Source organism: Podarcis erhardii (assembly GCF_964252035.2).
Source record: "Podarcis erhardii genome assembly, chromosome: 1".
NCBI lineage: Eukaryota > Metazoa > Chordata > Lepidosauria > Squamata > Lacertidae > Podarcis > Podarcis erhardii.
The window spans coordinates 68,594,304-68,607,935 of record NC_138497.1 but is presented as its reverse complement, the minus strand read 5'-3'; the positions used below and the strand labels follow the sequence as shown (position 1 = coordinate 68,607,935).

Genomic DNA, 13,632 nt, shown 5'->3' with positions numbered 1-13,632 from the left:
TTAACTCAGTTAAAAGTTCTTTAGATAGCCACCCTGGCTTCTTTAGGCACCTTCCATGTTTCCGTCTCATTGGTATTGCCTGAAGTTGTGCTTTTACTATCTCCCTCTTAACAAACTCCCAGCCATCATGAACTCCCTTTCCTTTTAGTATTACTGTCCATGGGATCTCACCCAGCACTTCCCTAAGTTTTATGAAGTCAGCTTTCTTAAAGTCAAGAAATTGAGTCCTAGTATGCTTGGCTGCTCCTTTCCGCTGTATAGTAAACTTCAGAAGAACATGATCACTCGCGCCTAATGATCCTTCCACTTCTACCCCACTAACCAGGTCATCAATATTGGTTAGGACCAGATCTAAAATGGCTGTTCCTCTTGTTGCTTCTCCCACTTTCTGGACAATGAAGTTGTCTGCAAGGCCAGTGAGGAATCTGTTTGACCTTATGCTCTTGGCTAAGTTTGACATCCAACAAATATCCAGGGAATTGAAGTCCCCCATTACTACTATCTCCCTTCCTTTTGCATGTTATTCTTCTCTCCCTTAATTTTGACCCAAATGCTCTCACTTTGGCTTTGAGGTTCTAAATCTTGGATCTCTTCACAGGTATACACATCCCTGACATATAACGCCACTCCTCCTCCTTTCTTGTCTGGTCTGTTTCTCTGAAATAGATTGTATCCCTCCATTATTACATTCCAATCATGGGACTTATCCCACCAGGTTTCAGTGATGCCTATTATGTCATATTTAGTTTGCTGTACCAAGAGCTCAAGCTCATCTTGTTTATTTCCCATGCTTTGCGCATTAGTGTACAGACATTGAAGTCCATTAATCATTCCCCCGTGTCTCTTATTTAAGGATTTTTTCCTCCCACCACTAGGTCTGCGTGCTGTTTGCTCCATTTGGTCTATGACATTTGGATGATCATCTTCATCAATTGATAGACTCCTACCTTCAGGAGCACTGTCTCCCTCCCCCACATTAGTCAGTTTAAAGCCCTCCTGATGAGGTTTCTGAGATTTTTGGCAAAAACATTCCTCCCAACCGTTGTGAGGTGCAGCCCATCGCTTGCCAGAAGTCCATCTTCAAGAAACTGCAGTCTGTGATCTAAGAATCCAAACTGTTCCTGTTTACACCATTTGCGAAGCCAGCTGTTCACTTCCACTATTTTTCCCTCTCTCCCTGGGCCACGTCGTTCAACTAGGAGGACAGATGAGATGACAATTTGTGCATTTAATTGCTTCAATTTCCTGCCCAGAGCCTCGTAGTCTCTTTTGATCTTCTGGAGGCTATTGCTTGCAGTGTCATTGGTTCCCACATGAACCAAGAGGAAGGGGTATTTGTCAGTGGGTTTTATGATTCCTTGCAGTCATTCAGTTACATCTTGGATCTTAGCCCCGGGGAGACAGCACACTTCCCGAGACATCTTGTCAGGCCCACAGATCACTGCTTCTGTTCCCCTCAGTAGGGAATCCCCTATCACCACTACACGCCTCCTCTTAGGTTTGGTCGGGGTTCTTCCGTGAGCTGTCCGTTCCAAGGTCGCCTGCACATTCCCTGAGGACTGACTTTGCTGCTCGTCTTCATATACCTGATCGACTGTAATGAGGGAAAGATCCTCAAATGGAGTCTGCTCTTCGTCTTCCATGCTAGGGGAGAGGACCTCAAAGCGATTGTGTATTTCTAAACAATCAGAGCGAACCCTGGGCCTCCTACTTCTTTGAGTCACGTTTCTCCATATATCTGGCTCCTGTGTTGGTGAACTAGCTTCCTTCTCAGGGGAGTCTCCTGTCTCCTCCTTGGTGGAGACGGTGTGCTCTGTTGCTTCCAAGAAGAGCTCCAGCTCTCTAATTCTTTGGAGCGTAGCTACAGGTTCCTCCAGTTGCTGGACTTTGTTTTCTAAGAGGGCAATCAACATGCAATTGCTGCAGGTAAAGCTGCCTGCAACCTTTGGCAAGATGGCAAACATTGCGCAGGAACCGCAGGCGACTGCAGCTGTTCCCTCACCCTCCATCTTGAGAACGTGTCGTTGGGGGTGGCTACAGCGGTCCTCCATCATAAGAAGCGTGAAGACAGGACAAATAACCCCCCCCCAAAAAAAAACCTAGGTCTCCCCCAACAAACGTTTGAGACTAGCTCCCCTAAATCTAAAAGATGGATCAAACTGTGCGCGCCGCTAGGCACGCACCGCTGCCCTGCAAGCTCTGATAAGCTCCTCCCACACCTAATCACCTGCCTCAACAGAAACCCTGCCCCCTCTGACCTTTGCACAGGGAGAGCAGCTAATCAGCCACAAAGAAACACACACACACAAGAAAACCCTTTTTGCTCCTTCTTCAGCTGCTGCCCTGCAAGCTCTGATAAGCTCCTCCCACAGCTAATCACCTGCCTCAACAGAAACCCTGCCCCCTCTGACTATGAAAGTTAGCTGAAGGGAATTGGTCAAGCAGATGGAAGGGGTAGCTAATGCTTCTTTGCAGGAAGGGGGGTGGGGGACAATGACTCTGAAGGAGGTGTTGGTGTGCCTTATCCTCAAGAAGCCCTACCTAGCCCTGACCTATTGAATAACTACAGCTCAGTGGAGAAAACTGTCTGCCACCTTGTTCTCCTAAACATTGTTATTTAGACAAGCCTACCCAGATGTTCGAATCCCCGCAACGGGGTGAGCTCCCGTTGCTCGGTCCCTGCTCCTCCCACCTAGCAGTTCAAAAGCACGTCAAAGTACAAGTAGATAAATAGGTACCACTCCGGCGGGAAGGTAAACGGCGTTTCCGTGCGCTGCTCTGGTTCGCCAGAAGCAGCTTAGTCATGCTGGCCACATGACCCGGAAGCTGTACGCCGGCTCCCTCGGCCAATAAAGCGAGATGAGCACCACAACCCCAGAGTCGGCCACGACTGGACCTAATGGTCAGGGGTCCCTTTACCTTTACCTTTTACCCAGATGTTTAGCAAGTTGATGCGGGCTTCAATCTGTCATTAGTCTATTGTTATTTCAACTTTTTGAAAGCATCAGATCATTGTTGATCATTTTTCTTATTGATAATTTTATTGTTTTATCTTTTTTGCAAACTGCTTGGAGGTTTGTTTGTTTTTTTTAAAAAAAATCAAGCGACTTACACATTTTATGAAATAAAATAATAAATAAACTATAGCATATCAGTCAATAAAATCCAGAGATAAAGAATTACACAACTTTTAGAAAACATCTGAAAGCTGTCCTGTATTGGGAAGTTTTAAATGTTTGACATTTTGCTATGTTTTTATATGCACTGTAGGCCTCCCAGAGTGGCTGAGGTATAAATAATAAAATTATTCTTATTATTTATTATTATCCAGGACATCCCTTGCTTGTTTTAAATTTGCAGGCATCAGCTGGAGTCATTTTACTTGCCTTCTAGGACAATGAACTGTAATAACACTTATATTAATAAATGTGTTGATTTATCCAAAGCTGTGCAAATATTTCCTGCATTTACTATATTGTTGAGAGAGAGAGAGAGAGAGAGAGAGAGAGGGAAATACACATTCGATATTAAGTTATGTGATCCAAGAATCCATATTGGAATAAACATTGTCTCCTACGTTGCAGAGAACAAAAACATTTCCTCCATTGCATCTGAAATAAAAGATCTTTGACAGCTGCTGCTCTTGTCTCCTGCTGTGCTTAATTGGCACCACCAGGAGCAGAGCTCAGCCATTCAGTAAATGAAGGGATGGGGCGGGGGCGGGGGGGGGGGCTTGAATTCCATTGTGGAAAAGTTGCCACTTGGTGGGGAAATGATGGAACAGCGGAAACTCTGCCACACAATTCTTAAGGTGCGGCTAGGAAATTACTTGATGGCAAGCTGGTGATGGTTTCTCTGGCAATATTGTTAGCCAGTGAGACTTTCTGTTGCAGGGGTGAGAGGAGAACCTGAGAGGACCCGAAGACTGCAGTCAGGGAATCCGAATGTGGCAGCCAATTTGCAAAGCCATGGTAGAACTCAATAGTATTGAACATCCAATTTGGTGTTGTTGTTTTTAAAGCCCTAAAACAGTTACATAGAAACAGCATCCTACAAGCTTCTCTGAGTGTGGGTAGTTTTCTATAATATTAATTGCACCAGAATAATTAGATTTCTTTTTTCACTGAGTGGCACAGGCTGAATTGTTGATTTTAACTATTTCATGTTTAGTTGAACTGCGTATTTTATAGCTCCTTTACACTTTGGGAACTGATGAAAACAGAAAAGGGGATTGATTGCACATCTCTGAATAAAATAGGGATGCCAATATATGACTGGAGCAATGTGTAGGCACCTCCTCCCATTCCCACCAACCTGCATGCATGCTGAGGTCATCAGGCTGATGCCTTTCTCTAGAAACCACCTCCTGCAGACTTGAGGATTGTTGCAACAAGTAGCAGCAATGCAGCTATGGAAAGCCCCTTTCCCTGCAGGTGCAAAACGAAGCTTTATTTCACCTGGGTCAAAGACTCCTTTTGGCACCCCCCATACACATGTCTGGAAGCCTCAATGGTGCCTCTCTGGAGGCTTCACCAAGGGCAAAAAAAACCCTCAGCTAGTCCCCCCCATATCTACGGCACTGTTCACTGGGTCACCTTTCCTATATTTTAGGGCCAGGGCAAATTTTTTTTTTTTTTTAAATTAACTGGGCATTTAAAAACATGATTACTATTGGGCGTAGCACCCCAAACATAAGAACGTAAGAAGAGCCTTCTTGATCAGGCCAATGGCCAATCTAGTCCAGCATGCCCTTCTCACAGTGGCCAACTAGATGCCCGTAGGAAACCAGCAAGCAGAAGATGAGCACAAGAGACCTCTCCATCCCCCTGGTTTCCAACAACTGGTATTCAGATGCATTGCTGCCTCTAACTGTGGAGGCAGAGCATAGCCTGTTGGGATTTTTGACTACATGCCATTCTGTGCAGCTTCACACAGACTCAATTAAGCATTGGCCGAAAGCCAAGATGACTGAGCAGAGAGGAGTTATTCTGCCGGAAGATATGAGGCCTTGGATACAGTTCTACCATTGGTTGAGGTCTCACGCAGGCATGATGACTTATGGCCTTGCTGACTGGATAGTTTTGTTGGTCAGTGTGGTGTTCTGAGTTCTGAGAGTCGTTTGGAGTTTCTTAAGAGACAGCTAGTTAAGATGTGTATCTGTTCTTTTATACAGTAACTTGTAGAGTCTGCTGTAAATAATAAACACCTCTAAGTAACCAAGTTACTGGTAGCAGCGTCTTGTTCCTGCTTCGTCCATCCTGCCTGCAACTGATTGCTTTCTGGAACTCTGCGTATGCTCTGCTAAGGTCCTGCAACAGGTCAAAGTTGCAAAACACCATTATAGCCATCATGGCTTGTAGCCTGGCTGGGGAGCAGAACGGAATGGTGGATACAGGAGAATATCATCATTATCATCATCATCATCATCATCATCATCATCATCATCATTTTGCTATGTCACTGTTGTTGTTGCTGCTGCTGCTGTTTTTCTGTACCACCTAATTGATTTAAATGATTTTTAAAAAACAAAACAAAACACAATGCTATACTGTGGCAGGGAGCTGGATAGTGACCTTCAAGGTCCCACATGGTCTATATGGGCGGCATTGGTTGCCGGTTGGGTACCTGCAGTGCTTTTTTTTCTGGGGGGGGGGGTGCAGGGGTACGTATACCCCCAAACATTTTGTGAATCTAAGTTTGGCCTCATTGAGGGGCAGTATTTCAATATGAGTGGGAAAATGAAAGTACTCCTAAACATTTTTTTTAGGGCGGGGGAAGCACTGGGTACCTGTAATGTGGAAGAGTAGTTTCAGCAGCATGGACTCCATGGATCTATTCCAATGAACTCACTTTTCCCTTTGTAGATTTTCCTCTATTGTACAACAAGAAAAACGGGTCATCTTCAAAGGATACCTCTGCCTGTGTTCAAAGTGACTTTAAGGATGAGGTCTTTCAGACAGAGGTATGAAGCAACACATTTTTAACAGTATGCTTTGTTGAAGAAGTGCCATATAATACTACAGTATAAATACCACAGGGTATTGCTGTAAATATGTATAGTTACATATATATAGCGTTTTGTGTTTTTTGTTGTATTTTTACAATGAGATGTTTGGACGAAGGGTGGTTTGCAAACAAATAAACAAAATGTTTAGATTATAAATTATTTGTAGCTTATGCTTTCTTCAGTGGGTTAGTGCAACCATGGATGGGAGGGTCACTGTCTAGATCAGACTGAATTTGCCTCCTAGTGAATAGTAGTTACACAAGCATAATACAATACAGTCGTACCTTGGTTTTTAAACAGCTTAGTTCTCGAACATTTTGGCTCCCGAACACTGCAAACCCGGAAGTGAGTGTTCTGGTCTGCAAACTAGTTTTGGAAGCCAAATGTCTGGCGAGGATTCCATGGCTTCTGATTGGCTGCAGGAGCTTCCTGCAGCCAATCAAAAGTTGTGCTTTGGTTTGCGAACGTTTTGGAAGTCAAACGGACTTCTGGAACAAATTCCGTTCGACTTCCAAGGTATGACTGTACTATGTCACCATCTTGTTGTTGTTGTTTTAAAAATGGAAAACTTTTTTTAACCTACACTAGCTGTTTGTCTGCTGCGTATATATATATATATATATATTTGCTTTCGTAGATTTTCACGGGTACAGGAATGCAGGTTTTGGTGTCCTCGGGTGTCTTCCCGTGTAAAAGTTGGGGTGTCTAGGCGACGTTTCGACGAGGTCTCACTCGTCATCTTCAGGCTGGTGCTTTCGGCTTCTTGTTACTGGAACAGAGCAGGATCTCAGTGTTTGAGTTCCTATAAATACTGTAGAGGGGGTGTGGTGTATAGCCTCCAATGTTCTGGGCAGAATATATATATATATATATATATATATATATATATATATATATTGCTTTCGTAGATTTTCACGGGTACAGGAATGCAGGTTTTGGTGTCCTCGGGTGTCTTCCCGTGTAAAAGTTGGGGTGTCTAGGCGACGTTTCGACGAGGTCTCACTCGTCATCTTCAAAGATGACGAGTGAGACCTCGTCGAAACGTCGCCTAGACACCCCAACTTTTACACGGGAATATATATATATATATATATATATATTGCACTCCTACAGACATCTGAATATCTAAATATCTTGACTGTCTCCCAGGGATATTTGGATAAAAGCAAGACCCTGCAGTTCTAGTGTATTCCTTTTCCATTTTATTGGAATGTTTTTGTGAGGCTTTCTGGCATTTTTATGGGGGAGTGTATTTTCTCATGTAATTGTTTGAAAACACTCTCTAAATAGAAGCAAGGGTGACCTGGCTGCATTTTCCTCTAAAAATAATCATTTTATGCATTCCATACAGCTGACATCTCCTGACAAGAGTCCAGAAATTACAAGAGGACATTTCAAGCTACACAGCCCAGCATTTCATAGGAAAGGAAAAGCCAGAGATAAACCCAGTGAAATTGCATCCTATGTTCCTCACTATTCACTCCACAACTGCCCTGATAGCTTTCCATTGGCACCTAGCAAATCCACTTGTCACGTTGATCTGACTTCACCTCTCAGTTACCCTCAGCTTGAAGGCAAGGATTACAGAACTGAAGATGCACATTTAGGAAACTGGGTGATGAATAGTGAGCCACTGATCTCTCAGTTGTATACAAAGAATTCAGGGTTGTCCTCTGCAGACCCTGATGACGGAGATAAGAATGCCAAAGAACAGCATGACAAACATTTGAACAAAGCTAAAAACAAGATAATGAGAAGGTTGACACTTTCAATGGAGCAGAAGCCCAGAAGACCTGCTCTGGATGATGCTGAGCTAGATATTACAAGAACGGAACATGACTGCCAAGGAATTCCAGACCAGAAGAATGCTTATTTTAACAGATATGAGAACATACCGAAACAATCCAGTTGTGGTCAGTCTCAGAAGTTCTCAGATAACCATTCTCCAGTTTTGTCTCCTGGACAGACGCTTTCAAAGAATGTTGGTGACTGTCCCAAAGAACACACTGCCACCCAGCCCAAATCGCCACTGAGGCTAATTGCCAAAGCTATAAAGAAATCCATCATAGAACCTCTTACGTCTCCTCCAGCAGCTTTAAAAAAGGCCCAGGACACACCTGCCAAATTTCCTTTGGAAAGCACATTTTTCAATTTCCCACAGGCCCTGGTTCGCTCTGCCAGTCTCAGATGCAGCAAGAATCATGGAGACTATAATGTACAAACACAGGAGCTCAGTGTGTTGGATGATGCAGAAAAAAGACTTGGAACGAGGAGTTCAAATGGGTCTCATTTTTCCAGCAGTCCGAGAGAGGAATATTCATGTGTTGACAAAGGCATGTCTTTTCCTGTTTACAGTGCGCATAGCAGCCCTTCCCAGAGTCTTCATAAACCCGAACATTCCTCTTCTACCAATGCTGATGATGTGCCAACACTTCTAGAAAGGTTTACCCTTAAAGAGAACCTCTGGAAGTCTGCCAGGGATGAGTGGTGTGCTCACAATCAAAAGAACACCCGCTTTTCATCTCTAAGGCACAGGAACAAAAACGCTGATGCCGTTTTGGATGGCCCTGAACAGAGGAACAATGTGTGGAACCTATTCAGCAGCTTTAGGAATAAAGCAGATGTCAAAGTTAAAAGCCCTGTGTCACCTTGTACCATCTTTGATGTTGATGAAGTACTAAATAGTTCTTCCAAAGGAGAATACTTGGGTAAGCAAACTCCCTCCTTTAAGATTTTTATTTCCAGTTGTTGTTGTTTTAAACAAAGTATGTATAGTGTTTTAATGCAAGATTAAATCTTTAAACAATTTGCATAAAATAGTGTAAAATCCCATCTTGGGATTTTCTGTGGGCTAATGTCAATAGGTCCCCCTGCCCACCAAGACCTTTGGCAGGTGGAACTGGGAGTTGTGGCAGAGAAGTGACACCAGCATTGCTCTGTAGGCAGAGCCTGGCTGAGTGGTTCTGGGCTTGGGAAAATGAAACCTCTGCCCCCTGCAACCCTCCCAGCAGGGCAGCTCAAGGGTGCTGGGTTTTAGCCTTCTTATGTTTAGCTTTTCCCTTACTACCTTGTTGTATACCATCCTGGAAATGTTTCATATTGTAGGATGGGAAGTGTTTCGTTTTTAAAATGTAACCTATAAGAGCAATATGGTCCAGAAGAAAACAAATCCCAGTTGCCATGGCAATGCCTTTGACAATGATTTTCCAGCTGTTTGCGATATATAGAACAAATGCATGCATTTCTGCTGTCTCCATGCCCCCGCTCCTTGTTGCTGGTGGAAAGGTGAAGACTCTTGACACATGGCAGGGGCCCATGCAGTTAAGTAGTTCATATATATTACGGCTCAGAGTCAATGACATCCCCATGGCAACTGTAGTGTGATCTGGTCTTCTGCTATAGTATGTGTGCTTCTACCAGATACATTCAATGTCACTTTTTTAAGAGGAGGAGGAGGAGGAGGAGGAGGGGAGGGGAGAGGCAGGGAGCAGGTGGCCTTTTTATATCATATAGTTTTATTTCGAAATGAAATAAATAAAATAAAATCCCATCAATAAACACGCACACTCTTAACAACTTAACAGTACAAAACAATCACTAGATGAACAAATAAAGTTGCTAATTACAGTCCTTCGTATATCTGTAGTTTGCAGACAACTACAGTAAAACTAGCAGATGATCACTGTATATAATATAAATAATAACTGATAGGAATATTAGGGTGCTACTCTCTACTGCTTTGTTTTTTCTCTCCTGGCAATTGTACAGTCTTTACCAGGGCTTTTCCCCCCAGCCAGAACTTGTCAAAACTAAGTTCCAGCACCTCTCAGGTAGACGCCATTGTTATTCTAAGAGAACAAGAGAGATATTCGTTCCAGCACCTCTTTTTCTAGAAAAATAGTACTGGTCTTTGCCAATCTGGTGCCCTCCACAAATCCGATCAGTGCCAACCAGCAATGGCTGGGGTCAATAAGTGCTGTCCAAAACATCTTGGAGGACACAAAGTATAATGGAATATACTGCTGCAGTTGGCTGTTTTACTCTTCGTGCTTAAGCGTGGTCTCTAGAACATGAATCCTACTACAGTACAAAACACTTCCTATCATGGATGTAGCAAGGATTTTTGTTAGTCTTTTGTTGGGGGTGCAGAACCTTAGTTAGCTATGTATTTTTCTTGATGTATTTTTCTTTATCCTTGTAAAGCATTTTAATTATTGGATATATGAAAGGGGAGGGAGGGAGGGAGGGAGGGAAGGAGAAGGTTCTGGAGATCTCCACTTCTAGAGAGGGAAAAGGGGATCTTGGTTCTGTTCCAAAGGCATATCAAGGTATCTTGAGGATTATAGCTTATTTCTTTAAATATGCTTCAGCAGCTTTGAGCACAAGGGTGTTTGGAGAAATGCCCATGTAGGCCCATCAAATTCAGTGCTTTTCAGAGTAAAAGAAGCTGATAATTAAGCAGGGTAATGATACGTGAATGCAACCGTTTTTTATATAACACACACTCCATTTGTCAAGCCTATTTTGCTGCAGTTGTTAACAAGGGGATGCTCCCGTTAACAACATGTCTTTGCCCTCATTGTTCACTTGCTCATAATTCCAGTAGTGCAATGCTGGCTTAATAGAGCCAGCTGGCCTTCAAAGCCATCCAATGGGAATTGAGTCACCGCCTTCAGCTGCACACTTGGCTTTCCATCATCTGGTCTAGCTCCACCACCCTGGGGACACGTGGGATTTCTAGCCGTCCTGGATCACCAGAGCATCTTCAAGGGGTTGTTTCAGTTCTTTGTTTTCCCTTGATTCCAAAGATGGCAAAGGAATGGAATATCCTTGGATATTCAGCCCATAACTCAAATTCACTAGCGCTATGAGTGTGTCTTGTCACACTTAACTTCACATGCCTAGCCAATCCCAGAATGTAATCTAATAGGCTCACTGAGCTGGGAGTGTGCTGGGTTGCTTGAGCCCACATCTGTGAGGGAGGCGGAAAGAGGTTCCTCTGATCCTCAAGGTATAGTTGGAATACTGAAGGGATCCTGCCAATGTTACTTTTATTTTATTTTTTAAAAATAATTTTTATTAACAGACTAATCAAATCACATTAATTCCAAATTACAAAGCCAAATTTTAAATTTTTGGTGGGGGTACCCATATTTCAAGTTCCGAAAGGGATCCAGTCATCTTGTTGCTGCTGCTTTGATGTCCACAAATCTGTCCAAATGATGTTCACAATTCTATCCAATCCTTTCTTGTTGTTTTCCACATCTCTTCTTGTTGTTTTCATATATTTTTCCTTTTTCTTTGTGACCTCTGATAGTCTCCACAAGCGAGTTGAAACCAATTGTAGTCCTGTGTGGGTTTTTCCATTCATCCAAGGGTCATATTCAGACGGCTGCCGCTTTTCATCACTTCCATAAATACACTCTTGCCGTCTACTCGTTAATCTTCACAGGTCTGTCACTCCCTTTCTCAGTCTTCTGAGGAGGTTCTGCCAGAAATCCCATATGAAAACAAATCCAAAGCTTCCTCCTCCTCAGTCATCAGTCTTTCGACAAAACCTGCCAACATGGCGACTCACTTTTTATTGCTGCGCCATTCCAAAAGCCCTTATTTTTTCCGGATCTCCATAAGACAAACTTTTGGTTAATAATTCATTTCCACACAGTTTTTAATCATCCCGCTTAGGTCAGTTATGCGATGGTTCTTTCTTGGGAAGGGGTTCTTGGGTAATCACATAGAAGAAAAGAAAAAAGTCCCCCCCCATCCAGTCCAGTTCCGACATACCAACCCTTTGATGTATCTTCTTCATGATATATTCCTGTTAAATCCAACTGGTCGCTCTTACTTCACAGAGGTCACTTCAGTTAGCAGTCTTAACTCGCGTTCTTCACTTGAAATGTGTGAATTTGCTTCTTCTCTGATTGTTTATTTCGAGCTCCTGCAGCCAGTTCGCGCAATCAGAGACAGCGTCTGGGAGAGCAGGCTCCCACGGAGGCTGTGTGCCTAGTGCCTTCACCCCCTTCTTTCAAACTCGGGGGTGATTTATGGCAACCGCAGGCAAGGCAGTGTTTCCCCATTCCCTGGGATAACAAGGGAGGCTGCATACTCCCATATCAGCCTCTTAATTACCCCGTGTGAGCCAGAGAGATGGTATTGTCAGCCATCTTCCAGTACGCCCCTGGTGGCCCCCCCTGCCAATGTTACTTTTAGGATGTGGGTACCACTTCAGTACAAAACAGCGCTGTGGCTACATCATGGACCCATGTTATGAAGAGTCCTTCAGGGGCTCCAACACCTTAAAGGTTACATCATGTTTTATTTAGACACAATAAATTTGCCCAACTGCCCACCATTTGCCTGAGGCTGCTTATGGACAATGGTGGGCTTGGGTATGATGCACAAAGGTCAAAATTCCCCCCCCCCCTTGTGCTACTTTCCTAAAGGTGAGTAAGGAGGTGCCTGGCTTTGGGAAGGAGGCACAAGGCTCTGGCAGGGTCCCAGAGCCCTCACATCTCCTTCCCAAGGCCCAGCGCCTTGCTTACTGGGTTTTGAGACAGTGCACTCACACAGCCCTAAATTTGCCCATCATGGACTGGGGTTGCAGTGTGTCATCCTTCCAAACAGGAGTGTTCCAGGCCCTTTAACAAAAGAGCCTTCCCCCTCTTTACATCTTTTCTGATTGGTGAGCAACATGGCTTCTCAGTTAATGTTTTCTTCCTACAGCTCCTTGCCTACTCCAGCACTTAGTTTTTTAACTCCTTTTGGTGTAAAATGCAGCCAGGAAGGTGAAAAAGGCACAGTGAGCCATGGGTGTGTGCCCACTTTTGCAAAACACAAGTAACCTTGCAATCATCATCTAGTAAGTGACCTGTGTGTGTCAAAGGACACTTGAAAAGAAATGTTTCGGCCCTCGGGGCAGCAGGGGATAGACTCTTATTTTAGTTCTAGTTATCCCCAAAATCTATAACCTTCTCTACCAACCACATTGTCCTTCTTCCTAATAAATGTTGCATTCACTCAATGGATTATAGTAAATAGGAACATACATAGCCATATTGGGTCAGATCACTTGTCCATATAACTCTGTATTCCCTACACTGACTGACAGTGGCTTTCTAGGGTTACAGGCAGGAGTCTCTCCCAGCCCTACCTGGGGATGCCAGGAATCGAACCCAAGACCTTCTGCCATGCAATGCAGATGCTCTACCACTAAGCCTCACACTTCCTTAGTTACATCCTACAGTTATCCTGCTTGTGCCAAGAAGCCCTCAGTCATTTTAGGGTGCATATGCTTGCCACTCACTGTCTGACCAGAGTCTAATCCAGGTGTTAATCATTAATCCTGCAGCAAGTTAAGTGTATCACCAGATGTTCCCTGTGCCTTTTCTGTTTTCTTAGAGAGGAGGAAGAAATGAATTAGCCATTAAAAAAAATAATCATGTGGAAATTTACAGGCCTATGCTGATGAAAAGAGAAAAAATATAATTTTGGGGCCCAAAATTGAAAGCAATTTGAATCTCTGAACACAGGTCTCAGCCTGAACTTTCAGTTTGAGTGAAATCTGTGGAAGAATGCATCATTGTGGTGTGTGTATTCATTATGTACAGCATTTACTGTTCCATACA

At 43.6% G+C, this 13,632-nt stretch overlaps 1 protein-coding gene across 7 annotated transcripts in view; it reads left to right on the top strand.

The window, feature by feature from the left end:
- The window catches only part of MICAL2 (microtubule associated monooxygenase, calponin and LIM domain containing 2), a 152,030-nt gene that overhangs the window by 120,469 nt on the left and 17,929 nt on the right, over positions 1 to 13,632 (top strand). For all 7 annotated transcript variants that reach the window (XM_081878739.1, XM_081878738.1, XM_081878737.1 and 4 more), the window contains 2 exons: positions 5,865 to 5,962; positions 7,359 to 8,715. In XM_081878739.1, the coding sequence (XP_081734865.1) occupies positions 5,865 to 5,962; positions 7,359 to 8,715 (1,455 nt within the window). The remainder of the gene's footprint in view (positions 1 to 5,864; positions 5,963 to 7,358; positions 8,716 to 13,632) is intronic.